The sequence below is a fragment of the Chelmon rostratus genome, chromosome 2, assembly GCF_017976325.1.
Source record: "Chelmon rostratus isolate fCheRos1 chromosome 2, fCheRos1.pri, whole genome shotgun sequence".
NCBI lineage: Eukaryota > Metazoa > Chordata > Actinopteri > Chaetodontiformes > Chaetodontidae > Chelmon > Chelmon rostratus.
The window spans coordinates 7221587-7237872 of NC_055659.1; the positions used below are offsets into that span (position 1 = coordinate 7221587).

Below are 16286 nucleotides of genomic sequence, written 5' to 3' on the forward strand. Positions count from 1 at the left end.
TGTGCCAAAAAGTTCATATTCGAAATCAAAGGCTTTGCGGGTAAGTGTTCATATGTGTGCATATTGTGTGGAGTGCAAGTCAGAGTTCACATATAACAAGCTCAGTGCTATACGTACTTGTGCACGGCATCTGGAGGGGATCCGAGTCAGTGCGATAGTAGCCATTGCGGCAAACGCAGTTGATGGCGCCTTCGCTTGTTGTGCGGCTGTTGATGGGACACTGCATACAGGGCTCATCTCCTTGTGTCGGCTTGAAAAAGCTCGAGGGACAGGCTGAAAGACACAGGGAGGAACACATGATGGTTTAGAATAACAAATTATAACCGTTTTTTTAATTCTTCAAAAAGCGCACTCCATGTAAATAAATTCCTTTGTTTCAAAAACTGTCAGAGAATGACAGAGCAATCAGGCCTAAAGTACGATGTAAAGGTAGAAGAGCTTCAATTATACTTTTTGATTAAGCGCATCATTGTTTTGTTAATTAAATGTCAGAAAATATTGGAAAAATGTCACAATCACACTGTCAGAGCCCAAGGTGACGTGTCTAAATTGATTTTTTTTTTGTTTGAGGAACCAAAAACTGACAGATATTACATTTCTAAAAATATAAAATAGAGAAACGCCCTATTTAACTCTCAGTCTATAAACCATACAATGGGCAGAAGGTTAAATGTAGTGTCAAATTCTTTCCACTCATATTTCTTCATTAGCTTCATGTGCTTTACTTTGAGCAACACTGGCTATACACATACAGAAGCCATCCAGTGATAATGTCAAACATGCAACGGACATATAAATGCACACCAGTGAAGCCTTGCATGTGAGGCAACTCTCTGCAGACAAGGCAACATGGCAACATGTTGCAAGTTTGCTCTGAATAATTCACCATGCTCTAGTTGCCTGAGAAATCTCTGAAGTGCCCTGCTTTCTGTTAAGAGCCCTTTTAAGGGCCTCTTTGTGGAAACCTGGGAGGAAAGTTACATTCAGGATAGAGATGAGGATGAACTCGCACAGCGCAGTTGCCATTAAATTCTGCATTTGTGTATCAGCCTGCATGTGGGTGAATCACAGGCTGTGTATGGGGTGAACCTGTTTGTACGTTGCCATAAGCGTCCGTCACTGCAGCGATAAACAAACTAACTTAGCTGTCTGTGAAATCCCCTTATCCTCTCCTGAGTCACATTCTGCCTAAAAAAATAACGTTTCTTCCAGTTTTTGCACCTGCACCCTGTCGAGAGCTTTTTTTATATCTCGGGCCAAACTGGCTGCGGTTTTGCTTCAGGTAATCCAGCTCCCACCTGCCCCGCCGATAAAGGAGAAAATACAGGAGTGTTGAGACAGAGGTGTTGGAAGTACAGCAACATGAAAAATTCACACACGGGACGCGCTGCATATCTGAAGTTAAAACCCCGCAGGTCTGTCAGCGCTGTTGTTTTTCTTGAGTAACTGTATAAAAAGCACAGTAATTTATTCAGTCTGATGAAAGGAAACAAAATAAAGCAGCTTTTCCATCAATTTAAGGTTCTTTTCCTCATAAATTTCCATTACGTTTAAGTTGAACCTGATAGGTTCATGAGAATATTTTTATAAATCCACTATCAAAGCGGATTTTGACACATGCACTTATTTCTTGTGCTGGGAATATTTAAAACAACTTCGTCTCGCTCATTATGGGAACAGTTTTTCCTCCATTTCCTATATGTTTCTAAAAACTCACTTTAGTATGACTGCAGTTCTAGATTGTAAAGTAATAAAAATATAGCCCCTATTTCATTCTGAGGCTGTACTGGCAATTACAGCTGGACTGTAGCATCTGGAATATGGAAACATCTGCAGCTGCAACTTCCATTTAAAGGAGTTCGAATCATAAGGCAGAATTAGCCCGGATCCAGTCTCAATGTTTATATTAGACACATCACTGTACTCACAGACCCTACAGGCCAGGGATGAATGCTCCCCCATAACTCAAACTTCATTACTCGGTGCCATCACCCTCTAAATCTGTCCATTATTGTGCTTCAAAACTAGTGACAGATGCAGACTTTTTTAAAACACAAAGCAATGGACGTGTGTTTTAGACGTGCTGTAACGGTATTGTAAAATGTACTTTCAAAACACTACAACTGTGGAGAGGGATTTATGTAATAAGGTCGATTCCACTAATAAGCTGCAGTTTCGTAGCTGTATCGACTGTTTAAGGAGAGTTGAAAAGACGGCTTGTTTAAAAGAGAAGCCGTTTTCATTAAATGCACATTATGTCAAGCGTATTTGGCTTCATTCATCTTCGTCATATTATCACAAACGTCCGTGGCAGAAAGAGTAATTTCAAAATAAAGCTCAAGTAATCTTTAAGATCTCCTAAGTATTAGCTTTGACATGTTTTTCTTCCTCCATGATTGATGGAGGAAAAGGTTCTGGGTACAGAGCGAAACATGAGGCCTGGACATTCACACTGCCAGTCAACGGGGTCCGTGAATGAGACCCAGGCAACAGCTATGTGGGGAATTGGGATCGAACCTCGGCGGCACAGCGACGGTCTATGGGAGTGCGGCGCTCAGAAGAGCAACACCAAAGGAAACAGCATAAAGACGTAGCGAAGGGGGGAAGGAGAGAGGAGAAGTGTAAAGATGGGAACAAAGAGGGCGAGAGGGGAGAGGTGGGGAATTGCTGTGTTTGGGAGTTTTTCAGCCAAGGAATTCAGGGTGTTACTGTGCCCACGGTGAATGTATGTGCTGCAACAGTATGTGGACTGTGCATAACAATCAGAACAATGACTTTAAAATCTGCATGAGGAGGAAAATGAAAGAATGCAATTGATTAGCACTATTAAAGCCCCATGACGCCTTGCAACCACAGTGGTTGTTATTCAGATATTCTGTGGGAGTTGCTGGATGGCACATGAATGAATAAGGCTGATTTTTCTCACCAAACATCGTCCACTGTGAGTAGATGGAATTTATACCTGATCTGTCTGTTTAGGTTTGGAGTTAACCTTGTGAACCTTGTTAACCTGTTTAAAAATTCCTTAAAGTAGTATGAATGTTGAAATAAATTCCATCAACATCTCTCCAATGTTATATTATTACACGTGGTTTATCTGCTCTTATTTGAGGGTTTTACTTTGTTTTGATTTTGTTTTTAATAAATATCATTTTGCATGTACATAAAGTTTGGAAAAGCAAAGTAAAATGTGTGTAAAAAAAAATCTCTAAATGTCTTTTAACACAGATAAAAAGATGTTAAATTCCACTTTTACAAAAACTGACACGTATTAAACTTTCCTAAAATATTCAGCCTGGTGCTCGGTACCACATGTGCCGCACAAGTTGGACTAGCAGGATCAGCATAATTCAGACAGTGCCAAGTAAATTCATTACAGCAAAGTAAACAGCATCCGCAGTCAATGTGGCACTATCCTCTGTGACAAAGAGTCTCATCTGGTACCTCAGAAAGTTAAAATAATCCATGAAAAACGTATTAAAACCACCCAGTTCAGGAGGCCACAGTATTATATGTCTTGGCATGCCTCTCTGCCCTGCCATGGTCATTATTTTAGGGAAATATTTGGGGAATTTCCACTTTACACCCAGTTGACAGGTTTTAAGAGTTGCAAAGTTGTCTGGTGTCAGATCTAGAGGAGCGGAGACGTGGAGAGCAGTGATTAAAAAACAGATCAGAGCTTTAATTCCCTACCTCCCTGCCTGCCCAGATTGCTGCCGTGGAGCTGTTTGATCACCATCCTGGCAGTCTTGCTCAACATACGAGAGCTAAAGGCTGTTTTTTTGGATGTTTTCTCTAACTTCAGATATCCTTCTGGCAAGATGAGTTAATTACTGCAAGAATATTCATTGACAACAGCTCCTCTGTTGTTCCTGCTTCCTATACTTAAAAAAAAACACACACACACACTGCTATTAATATCATTAGCATCATCAAGCGAACATGCTGCGTTTTGCTTTTAGATCTCTGGGGACTGCGCACCTGGATTCTGGAACTGCGACGAACAATGAAACGTGGCAACAAGTCAAAAACAAAGGCCACAAAGAAAAGCTTTAAGAGGATTTATAAACACTTCAGACTCAATTTAGTGGTAGCCAAGTCAAAAGGTCCAGATCACCGCAAATGGGTTCCAGAGGCACTGCAGGCATAAATCTTTAATCTCATATTTGAAAAACAAATGAAAACTTCTGCCAAATGGGTGACATAGTTTTGTTTCCAGTGCTGCTTGATCATTTAAAAATCGTGTATTACGTTACTTTAATCTAACACTGAGTCTTAAAACTGAATCTGAATAATACCTCCCCCACGCACATTCCAAACCCCCAGCTGCTTGTGTCTGTCTATGTTTACGACTTTTAATAACATATAGTGACATAAAGGCTTTAATTAGGGGGCTTTCGCTAGACTCACTGAGTAAAAATAGTACTGCAAGAGCTGTGCGAGGTCCATCGCTGCGCCAGGGTGCTAGTCAGTTTTTACAGCAGGTAATTTGCTGGTTGTTTCAAAGGTTTCCTGAATATTACAGCCGGAGAGATTTATAGCACACTGAAGACGAGACCTGCAGCTAAAACCATCTGAATCCAGCAGAGCGTGTGCGTCTGTGTGGGGCTGCGTATGTGCGCCAGAGAGAGACAAAGAGCGGGAAGACGTACGCGAGCAGACAGAAAGACAGAAGAGAGAGGCAGGGAGCGCTGCTCTCGGCGGCCATGTCGACGTGACCGGCGACGCTGGAAACACACCCTGTGATTCTGACTCCTCTGACCAAATCAGCACACACACACACACGCACACAGCACATAGAGAGAGGCCAAACAAAGACTGGGCATTTGACATTTCCATCATGGCAGCCTGGGCAGTGCTATACGCTGTGTGATCACAGCCAGACAATCAGCTGGCTGATACCAGGTAATCCAGCCTAAGGCCACACCTATTGAGGAAAAGAAAAAAAAAAAAAAAACTACACCCATCCAATCTTTTTCACCCACCACCATCTCTCATCTACACCACCCGACAGAGAGACTCTTTGTCCAGCAGGCTGGGGCATCACAGCAACAACAGCACACCCCTCCAGCCCCCTCTTCCGCGCTACCCCCGTTCCCCCTTTTCAGGATCGTATCCACCCTCCCCCAAAACTGCTTTATTTAATGAACACACCATTAAAGAAGAGACAAGAGAGACAAAGACAGGCAAGGTGTGTGTGTGTGCGCGTGTGTGTGCATGTGTGTGTGTGTGGTGTTCTGGGTGTGAAAGAGAAAAGGCTGGAGGGGTTAAAAAAAATCAGAGGTGCTAGGTTTTGTGAGCACAGCAGGAAAAAGTGCTGAAAGCGGTGAAAATGGCTAGCGTCAGAGGGATTGTGTGCATGTGTGTGTGTGTGTGTGTGAGTGTGTGTGCGCGCGGATGCCGGGTATTTCCCTGTATCCCATTGTGACCAAAGAGGCCGCTACAGTGAGCAATGCACAAGTTTGGGCCTCTCTTTGCTTTGGTGCCGCCTGTAAAAACTATTTATGTGAATCACCGCAGGGGCAGATCAGCGGCTATCGTAAAGAGACGGGCTTCCTTTACAAGATAGACCACTGCTCCTCGGAGGAGAAAATTACATTAAGGCAACCTGTTACCTTCCGCAGTGGCTTTCTCATTACCTCCTCCATCCTGCAACCACAGCTACAGACCATCGGGCTTTGAACCGCTCACGTCCAAGCGGAGCGTAACCTTGTGAAACGACAGTCATGGCCACAGATTAACCGGAGGAGAGCAGCCACGAGTTGTGTGTCTGTTCCTGGAGTGTGGACAAGCCAGCCTGTCCCCCCTCTTCCACAGCACTTCCATGGGGAACACTAGCTAGCACTGTTTGCAACACAGGGTCCCCGCAATTCAATTAGGAACGCAGTCCTCCTCGCCGTCTAATTCAATCAGGCTTGTGTGAAAGCTATTAGACAACTGGCATTCGCTTCACCCCACACACACTGGCACACAAATGAGATATTCATTTCTCCCTCTAGGTTTCCATGTCTGGTGCAATTAACAGGTCTGGGACTCTGCGTGGCTCCTCACACTGTAAGCCAGGCCAGCGCTAGCGAGCGAGGGTGACCACCGATGACCTACAAGGTGTAAATCAGGCTACTCTCAAACTCAAGGAGAGCACAGGGTCATTTAAATGGGTTATTTTCTCAGAAACTCCGGTCTGACGTTCACCGTTTACAGCGAAGACACGTTCAGCTTTGAGCACCCGGGGCAGCAACCCCGCATTACCAAATCACGAAAAATAACTGGAAATAAAAGGACACAGGCGCTTTCATGGGCTTATCCAAAGAAATAAAAAGCATTACAACCAGCTATTTTAATGACCAGGGGCCACTTCTAACTCTATTAACTTTAGTAGTAAATCCCACCCTTCAAGCTCTGGAAAAGCCTCAGTCAAGTTCGCACAGACTCAGCCAGAAGTCAGCTTTTTCGCTTCGAACACACCAACACTTCAAACACACGTTTATCTAGACATCTTTTACACAAGCACTCACGCAAACCTGCGTTTCATTGTGTGAATGTGTGGTTATGCACAGTAAGGGACTAGTGCGTCATGAGGTATAGGAGGACAGGGTAATGATTAGGAAGTGACTTTTCCCTCTGTGTTAGAGCATTTTGCTCTAAGCTGCATCTCCTCTGCAGTTGTCACAGAGCTCACATCCCCAATCCCCCCCCACCAACCCAGCAGGCCCCTCTGAGGCAGATTAGGAGCCAAAGTGAGCAGGAGATTAGCTGGAAATGTGGGACACCTGGGAAATGAGCTCCGAGGGCGCAGGCTCCTCGGGAAGGCTCGGGCTCGACATACAAACAAGACATGTACTGTGCACACTCCCAGGATATTTAGAAACACACAGGACGTTGCACCACGCCTGTCTCACACACACCCACTCACCCACCCAGAGCCCACTTAATTCCATCATCTTATGATACATATACATCAACACATAAATAAGAAGAGACCATAAAGAAGAAAGCTGCTAATAAACCCCATCTGGCCACTGCCCAGAGGACAATTTCAGCTGGGGCTTAACCTCATATATGTGGCACATATACAAGGCTCACCATCACAAGGCTTGGTATTTACAAGGACAAAAAGAAGTGTGGAGCCCTGTTCAGAATGCCAGCGGCAGCTAAAAATACTCTGTAAGGGAAATATTAGTCATGTAACAACTGGTGTAAATTAATTTCCCACTAACTGACCTTTCTCATTATCTCTTTAACGTTGCCCAGAAATAACAGCGGTGAGCAACGTGGCATAGATATACTGTGAAGTCTGTGCATGATTTGTCAATCAAAAAAACATAAAACTCACTCAGAAATGTCACAATTAATTGTGTGGCTCTAAATAGAAAAACGCTTAAGGAAGGATTGTAGCCTCAATATTCTGGATACATGGAACCAAGGCTGCAACCAATTATGTTTTCCATTATCAATTAATCTGACAATTATTTTTTGATTCATCTATTAATCTTTAGTCTATAAATATGTCAGAAAATAGAGAAAAATGTCTATTACAGTCCAAAAGCTCAAAGATATTCAGTTTATAATGATTTAAAATAGAGAAAAGCAGCAAATCTTCACATTTGAGAAGCTGGAAGCGTTGAACATTTGGCATTTTTGCTTGACTAATGCCTGAAACGATTAATTAGACAGTTAATGTATCGTCGGTCAGCTAGAACTGAAGTCACATATCAGCACTTTGGTGTGTTGCAGTACAAACAAGCAGCGCACCGCTTCCCGAACACTTGGGCTGTCTGGAGATGGTGCGTCATTGCCATGTGGCAAACGTTAGTTTCGTGATTCAAACAACGCTGGCAGAGTGGCCCTCCGTTCAAGACCACAGCGCTCTCATGATGATCATCAGGTCATAAATACCAAAGGAAAAAAATATCAGTGAAAACTATCTTAACCACAGTATTTCCATACTGTCTGATAACTACCATCTGTCAATAGAGGAGGAAACAGAGATGAAAGAGGAGTATCACTGGAGCCATGCAAGCAGCACAGTAATAACGTCTGGAATTTTCACTGCGCTCCCTTTTTTTTTCTTCGTTTCCCACTTTTTTTTCAGCACAGGGGGAAAAAAAGAGGCACAAATGTGGAATGGTGAAATTACAGGCATCTGAGCCAACACATATACTCACAGGGTAGAAGTATGAACAAGGCTAGAGGGTGGGCGGTCGCAGGGAATAAAGCGGAAAGGGTCATTTCATGCAGGCAGATCACTTGACAGCTTGCTCTCCGGAGGATGTAGGGGTCCAATCAGGTTGCTGGTGGACCCCTTCGGTACACTGGGCTGCAGATGGCGGGGGTGTGGCAGGAGGCAGGTCCCTTTGTCGGCATTAATCTCCATTTAAGGTGGCTTGTCAACCTTTAGGATCCGCATCACATTGGAACTAGCTACACCGTATTCCATTATTTGTAATGACAGATCATTATCAGGCAGGGAAAATGTCACTGAATGCAGATAATGGTATATAATATGGAATTATGGCGTGGTCCTGTGGAAATTGGCCACCAAACGAGCCTCTGTGCTCAGAAGGGGTAATTAATTCAGTCGAATATTGTGGCTGCTTGCATAAGGGTGGGCATTAGCAGATGTATGCATGGTGCTCAGTGGCTACAAAATAGCCTACTTCAAATTAATTCAGCTCAATCATTTTGTATAATGATTAGGAATTAATTGCTTTGCAGCCCTAATTTAGGCTTGGTTAAACCATATCACATTGCATGTTGTGGTTTAAAATTATAACTCTGTTTACACAAAAACAGCCTTAGCTTCTGTTTAACCTCACACCACCCACCAGCAGCGACGTCCTCCATCTCTGTAGGATTTCACGCTGTTCTCCTCCACCAAACAAAGGCAGTCTGGCCTTACTTAACATCGCATGCAGGCTGAAACAAAAAAACACTGAACTTTCACTGCCATGTGATACCAAGCATCGCTTATTGTGCTTGCAGGGCTACAGTGTTCCTCATAGCGGGAAGGGGTGGGGTGTGGGGCGGTACACCTGTCTTTTCGTGTACGGCGGTGCCTGAAGGGGAGTACACTGGTTCGAATTCGAAACAGGTAGGAAATGAGGGAACTGAGGAGCGATCAGATGTCAACAGTGTTAAGCTGTCATTGTTGAGCCAAACAAAAGCATGTGGGCAGCCTCCACCCACCCTTACCCTCATGGGAACAGATCACCTGCTGCACCACAGGATGGACCGAATAGCACAGCATCCCTGGAAACACCCGCCCACCCATGACAAGATTGTACAGTGGCTGCAGTAATGAGTTCCTCCCTGCAAAAAACATCCTATTTCCCTCCTGCAGATGCTCTCTCACATACACTCCACACCACACATGCTCTACTCCACAGCCCCCTGAGCCTAAAATTCATAAAGTTATTTTTAAGGTGTTTGTGCAGAGGACTGTGTTTACAGTACACTCTCTTTTAGACACACAGATCAATGTGTCTGAACTCTTTATGAGTTTTGACTGGGGCTGTCAGTGCCTCTGCCTCCCAAACCCCCAAATGTGCCCTTTTCTCAAGGACAGCTAGTTGCTAGGGCAACAGGAGCCATTGCCATGTACGGCAGCTTCCCGGCTCCGTTCCGCAGGCTGCGCCCGGACCTTACAGCCCTGATCACAGCCTCAGACTGCTGATGACAGTGGGACAGGGTGGAGGAAGCGGGGTGAGTGGAGGTGGAGGATAAGGAGTGGGAAAGGTAGAGGAAATAGAGAAGCGGGAAGAATGGAGGATAAATAACCTCAACGACCGGCTGAAGACATAGAGTGGATATAGGTGTAGAATTCACATAATTGTCTTGGCAGAGATAAGAAGCAGTACGGGATGTATTACACTGCCCGGTCCGGTGAAATAAACAACCCGTTAAAGTTGCCTCACTGTTTTGGAGCTTGCTGGAATTCGTAAAATATCATCTGCTTCATGCTGATTTCAATCTTGCCTATCTGGTTCAACAGCCAGCATTTCTGCCTGACGCAACAGCCCCCATAGCGGGCATCCTGGCCACAGGTGAGAGGCAAGCAGGGAGAGGGGCGGTGAGGATGGAGGTACCAGTGGTGGTGGGGGGGGGGCTTTGTGCCTGGAGGCAGATGTAGGAAATAGCTGACAGAGGCAATCACTTGTCTGTATGTGTGTGTCTTTCTGTGTGTCTGTGTTTGTAAAGGACAGCACGGGGGGGGCGAGTAAGATAGAGTTAGAGAGAAAGAGAGGCGAGAGAAAGAGAGAGAGAAGGGGGGGAAGGAGGGAGGACTTCACCAGAATCCAAACAAAGGCGACAAGCAGCAGCTCCGAGCTCGGTGACAGAGGCTCCCTAAGGTGCAGTCTAGCTGATGGACAGGTGGCATAAAGGGGCTGCGTGTTGTCCAGTCAGTCGGGACAAGGGGGGTGTCACAGGAAAGAGGGGTGGGGTGGGGGTGTATGAGGGAAGGAGGGGGGGGGGGGGGGGGGCATTGCAAGGAGCAGCTGGTGCTGAATCCTGTCACTGTCCCTGTGTAACCCTCGGATGCACGCATACAAACACACAGCACACACTCGTACCTCAAACAAAGCACAAGAGATAGACAGCACCCTGGGCTGGACTGTGAGGATCGTGTTCATAGGCTGGATTTTATATCTCCTGCCATTTCTCCCTGGAGTGTATTTATTAAAGATTACATCAACTCCTCTGACCACAAGCATTTAATGAGGCAGCAGGGAGTCTGAGAGAATCCTATTATCCATCTGATCTACAGGAAGAAAAAAACAACAGCTGTAATACGGCTATTTGGCACGCATGTACGCATCCAAGAAACACACATGGTTGGAAGCATGCAGCACACACACTTAAGAATCGCATTACTAAAGTATGAAACAAAGGGGGATCTCTCAACGGCTGATTTTATTGCATCATTTTCTCTCAACAGGCAATGAGAAAACACATTTTAATTTAAAAAGAAAAACAGAAATAGTTGTTTCGTTAACTGCCCCACAAACCTTTGAGGACTTGCAAGGTGCTAGGAATAAAACCAGGTAAAAGTGTGCCGCTCAGGTGGTGGTAAATTCCTCGATCAACCTGAATTAAGCTTACTTGTCAAACGGATAATCAGCTCTTTCAAGCCATGACATGCCACGGAAGATTTAAACCACCGAAACAGGATTTCACCTGATATCAGGACTCAAAGATGCAACCTGAAAGATTTACATCACACATAAACGCACAGACACACACACACCCAAAACCTCTCCCCTGCACCATTACACCTGCGCCTGAAAAGGCTGGTATTGTTGGGAGGAGATTCATTTGAAGGCTTTAATGGCTGCTACTTAGAGGTGGAATACATTAAATAGCCCAATCATGACTACAGAGTGAGGCGGTGGCCTCGGCAAATTTATACTGAGTGAATAGATCGACTAATTAGCCTTTAAATATGTCATTGATTCATCTTAAACAAGAGATTCCTGAGCTATTCATCTGCCTCCTCTGCATCGTCTCCTCCTCTATGACTGCATCCTTAACCCTGATAAAGGAGGAGCTTGGCTGGCTGGTCTCCCTTCCATTTGTCCTAATCAATGGAGGCTGTTCAGTCCAGACCCAGGGGGTCAGTGAAATTAAGTACCCAGCTCACACAGAGAGGGATTGGGCCAATGCTGGGGCACAGGGGGAGATAGGCGAGCCCTCTGTTACCTTGGCAACTCTGCCACTGCTGAGTTTTCCCCAATATATTCCTTCAGTCCAACTCTTCGCCCCTTGTTAGGATGGTTTGTGCCAAAATGGCTGCTCTCTAAGAATATTGCTTTGTGTGCACTGCAGTCATTTCTCACCATGGAAACCTCTCGTAAACAAATTCCAAGTATTGATTCAGACACACACAGCACTGGCATGTGTAATACGCTGCTAGAGAGGCAGAGGGATGAGTAGTGTTATTAGTATGTGCAAAGTAAGGTTAAGTGGAGAGGTGATTATGATTGGAAGGTAACCAAAGATGTTTCCTCAGTCTCCCCACACAGTTCCTGTCCATGGCAAGTGTGAGGGAGCTACAGGTGAAAACCCACTGCAATCATTATGTGTTTTGGTTATTATAAAACATGCACTTACCTGTTAAATTTGGATCTGTTGGATCTTTATTCAAAATTTCTTCAAGCATCTTTCCTGTCTTTGCATTGAATTTCTTATCATGAGTTTCTCTGAGGGTCCCTTTCCGCTTGGGAACGGTCCCTCCTGCTCGACCAGGTGTTTGCAATCTGGACCTCAACACCTGGGATTTGAGCGAGGGAGGAATGCTTTCTTCTTCTGTGTATTTTGGATTTTCGTTTTCCTGTCAGGCCTACAAAAAGATTAACTTCAGCCTTAATGCGATGTTGTTAAGTTATTCTACCGTTAAAGCCTAAATGAATAACTTTGTGAAGTGAACTGACTTGACAGTTTTAATTGTTTGTTTTGTCACACCCCTGCTATTATCTTAGTGGTTTTAACCATAGCTGTTGTTTCATTCGCAGGCTTGTTGGGAAACTCCTCTTTGTCAAAGCTGTTTGCTCACATCCTGATGGATGGGGTTTTAGATCCATACTTAATAAATGCCGGTGAGTCTACACGTCATTCATTCTCAGTCAGACGAGATTAGTCACAGGACTAAAATTCACGAGTCATACATGTCACAAACACATAGATATAACCTTAATGCAGCCCACCTTGCCTGAAGGCATACCTTTCCCCTTGGCACGGCTCGGCACATTCCAGTTCTGCATAACTGACACATTCATACACATGCACATATCATCTTTGACGTTAATGCTGAGGCGCTGAAAAGGTCGAGTTGCTGCCTCTACCTTCTGGGGATAGATACTGTATTTACTCATAAGCTGACAGTCACGTGAGTCATCAGAACTGTATCTATTTGTGCCCTCTGTATACCAGCAATTTACGAAAGAGGAGGGCAGATAGGAGCTATTCAATGCACATATACATTCATGTGTTACCCTGTAAACACATGCAGATCAGCGGTAAAATCCAGTTTTGTAACCAAATGAAAGTGGAGGTATTGCAGAAGTCGAGGCAGCTTGGAATGAGTGAAGGCCTGCAAAAGGGAGACTGGCAGATTAGTCTTGGGTTCCTGGAGGCAGGGGGATTATCCCAGGGATGCTAGTGGGGGTCATGTCAGTTGCACTCAGACTAAAATCCCCATCCGTAGCAGACCTGGATGGAACGCCATGTGCACAAAATCTTAACACGTGTTTAGACCCGACTGTAATGACATATCGGTGCGGTGTTCGAAGGAAAGCGACAAGGACTAAAGTGCATTTGTGGAACCTGTGTGTCTTACTGCTCCAGGCTTCTGAAGCTCTGATCATCCCCTGCTCCAAACAAATGGTGTAAAATCATGTGCAAAAACTATTTCAGCAAGTCTGGCACAGACAATGAGAAAAGAGGAGGGGCATGGCTAGAGTTAGTCTCGTTTCGCCGCATTGAAGTTTGATGAGGAAATGGGAAGGGCACCCATCCAACACCTTCGATTTGTGGAACTCTGCCAAATCCCTTAACCAGAGACAAAAGCAACTGGCTGAAGAAGAAGGAAAGTCCTACTTGCAGTCCCGCACAGAGATTTTATGGGCTTTTTTCCTCAGACTGCATCAACAGCCTTGATCAGACTTTAAATGTCCGATATTACTGGCCTGATAAGAATCTGCCCCACCCTTCCCTCAAATCAACTGTCAATACAGCGTCTGTATGCTGGATCAACATATAGAGTTCGCTGTGCCAGTGTCAACAGACGAAGTATTTAATTAGAGGCAATAAAAAAAGTCAAGTATAGACAGAGCTGTTTTTTAGGATCCACCTTTTGGCTGCCGTGCTTTTCTGGATAGAAGACCTATCAAGACTACGTTCTGCAGGGCACCACCAGGGCCCTCCTGAGAGGTCAAATACCTTCTTATCAGCACAGTGACAGGTTCTAGCTTGACAAGCTCAATTAGCCAGCGCTTAGTGCAGTGTATGAGGAGACCACGCTCTCAGCACGAGGCCCATATCAACAGAACCAGGGAGATGACAGACAAGCCGAGCCCACAAAGGCCTGATTGTGGAAGGTTGGTGAATGGCTAAAGAGGGAGGAAGGACTTGTGTTCTCAGGGGTTTTGTGATGTGGCTGATAAGAATCTCCCAGCTGAATGACAATGCCACTGTAGAAAGTCTTCTGGATAAATTACCTCCATTGAGGTCAAAATCCTTAAATGAGCATAATAGGAGAGAGTGGGGATAAATTAGTTTTAAATGAAAGATTGTTCTAATGAAATTGCGGATACGCTGTATCTAATACATTGTTTCCTTTTGCGTGCAGTAGGATTAACTGACGAGGCCAGACAGCTTGCAGCACGCCTTTGACGTGGCAGCTGTATTACTTGCGAGGGCAAAAAGATAAATAGTGAGGTGTTTCAGCATGTCACCCGGCTGTTTTCATAAAACAGCATTTCTGGATCTCAGCTCCCTCGAATAGCACAACAGTGATCCCGTTGATGCCCATCCCTCTCACAACACTATTCTGACAGATAACGAAACACGTTAGAGGCATGATTTCAATCATCGCCAGTCATTCCGTGATGGGAAGCCTGCCTGCTGGCATGGTGTAGACACAGATGGAATTCAAGCCATCTTTTGCCAAGCTTTCATTGGCCCTTTTCCCCATTGCCACACTTTAATAGCAGTGAGGTACAACACTGTGAACGATCCGAACTTAATCATGCTGCTTGCGGGCCCAGTTAATTCTTCTAATCTCAGAACTTTGCACCGTGCTGAGATAAAACGTCTCCTGATGGCATTGAGAGCACACACATTGAATGCTTTAATATGCACTCGTACAGGGTTGCTGCATAGAATATACGTGCACACTCATGTTGCCAAGGGAGCATCATGGCTGCAGGACGGTTGCTTGGGCTACACAATAGACTCGAGATATGTTGTGGCTTCCTCCACTCAGAACATGTGGCTGTGTCTTCTTCCTCCTGCAGCTTCGAGACAAAGAGTGCACAAAAAAAGAATACTTAACTACAAGCAATCTGTTGAAATAGGTCATTATGGTGGAGGCATGCTGTGAATGCACCGCGTCCCCAAATCAATACGTGAATTGCTATATTTAGTAAGAAGGTCGCAAGGAGGAGTTATCAAGGCTGTACAAGGAATGAGAGGCATCAACGAATCAGCTCTGTGCTTGACTGGGGCCTGCTTATTTTAGATGCAGATGGCTCTAAAATGTCTTCTCTGCGGAGAGTTGAGATATCCCTCATGGTGACTGAAAATGTCACATTCTGCTCAGTGTCAATGTCATAACATTACCCTTCAAGGTGCTACATTGAGACAATGTAATCTGATATATCCGTTGTGGGAGGCATTGTTACTCTAATTTATTCAGTGGTGTGGTGAAAAGGATTGACACAGTGGGGAATACGTTTCTGTGTCTCGTCTTTAGATAAACAGTCACTCGACCATTCATCACTTCAGATATTGTGGTGCTACCAAAAATCTATTAAAAACACCTCTCAGGGACATGAAGTGCACTTCTGCACTGACTAACAAAATCCATAATCTTAAGTGACACATGCCATTGACAGGCCTGACCTGAGCCAATTCATATCATACAGTAAGGGGAGAGGAACCTACTGCTTTGCCAAGTGCACAACACTGCGTAGTGTGGTTAAAAGAGACATAGTATAGATCGACACTGTACCTGTCTGTCTCGCCAGTTTTCTGTCTCATTTGAACTGTTCTGTGTCCCTGTCAGTCGACAAGGTCTGTCTTTTTGTCTCAGCCAAAATCCTCAGTATCATGACTTTGCACGGTAGAAAAAAGCTAAGACAAGGGGAGAGCAGAATCCAAACAACCTCATTAATAACTGTGACTAATGCATTCCAGACAGTTCTTTAAGCCTGTTACTTCACAGAGAGGAGATGGCCGTACTGGGAGGGGAGGTGGCGGTGGCCCTGGTGTTTGTCGAGACGGTGCCATACTGAGTTGGTTGGCGGGGTGTAATGAAAACAGCCCGCACATGAAAATGCACTGATCTCTCCCCCACCTAAACCGCCAAAATAACTCTGTAGAGACCACACAGCCTTGAGATGACCACAATAAACCAGAACACTGGTCCCAGCACGAAGTGAGCATTTCCCAGGCATCAATATGCCGCGAGGCCAATCCTGGCTTTGTAGTAAACACTGGCGGGTGGTTAATGACCGGTGCGGAGGAGTTTTGTACGTGATTTTTCTGTTTAGCCTGTTGACTGTGTCGCA

General features: G+C 44.9%; 1 protein-coding gene across 3 annotated transcripts in view; it reads right to left on the bottom strand.

The window, feature by feature from the left end:
* Window positions 1-16286, bottom strand: part of ephb2b (eph receptor B2b) — a 115675-nt gene that overhangs the window by 34486 nt on the left and 64903 nt on the right. For all 3 annotated transcript variants that reach the window (XM_041963131.1, XM_041963139.1, XM_041963123.1), the window contains exon 4: window positions 118-273. In XM_041963131.1, coding sequence (XP_041819065.1) covers window positions 118-273 — 156 coding nt within the window. The remainder of the gene's footprint in view (window positions 1-117; window positions 274-16286) is intronic.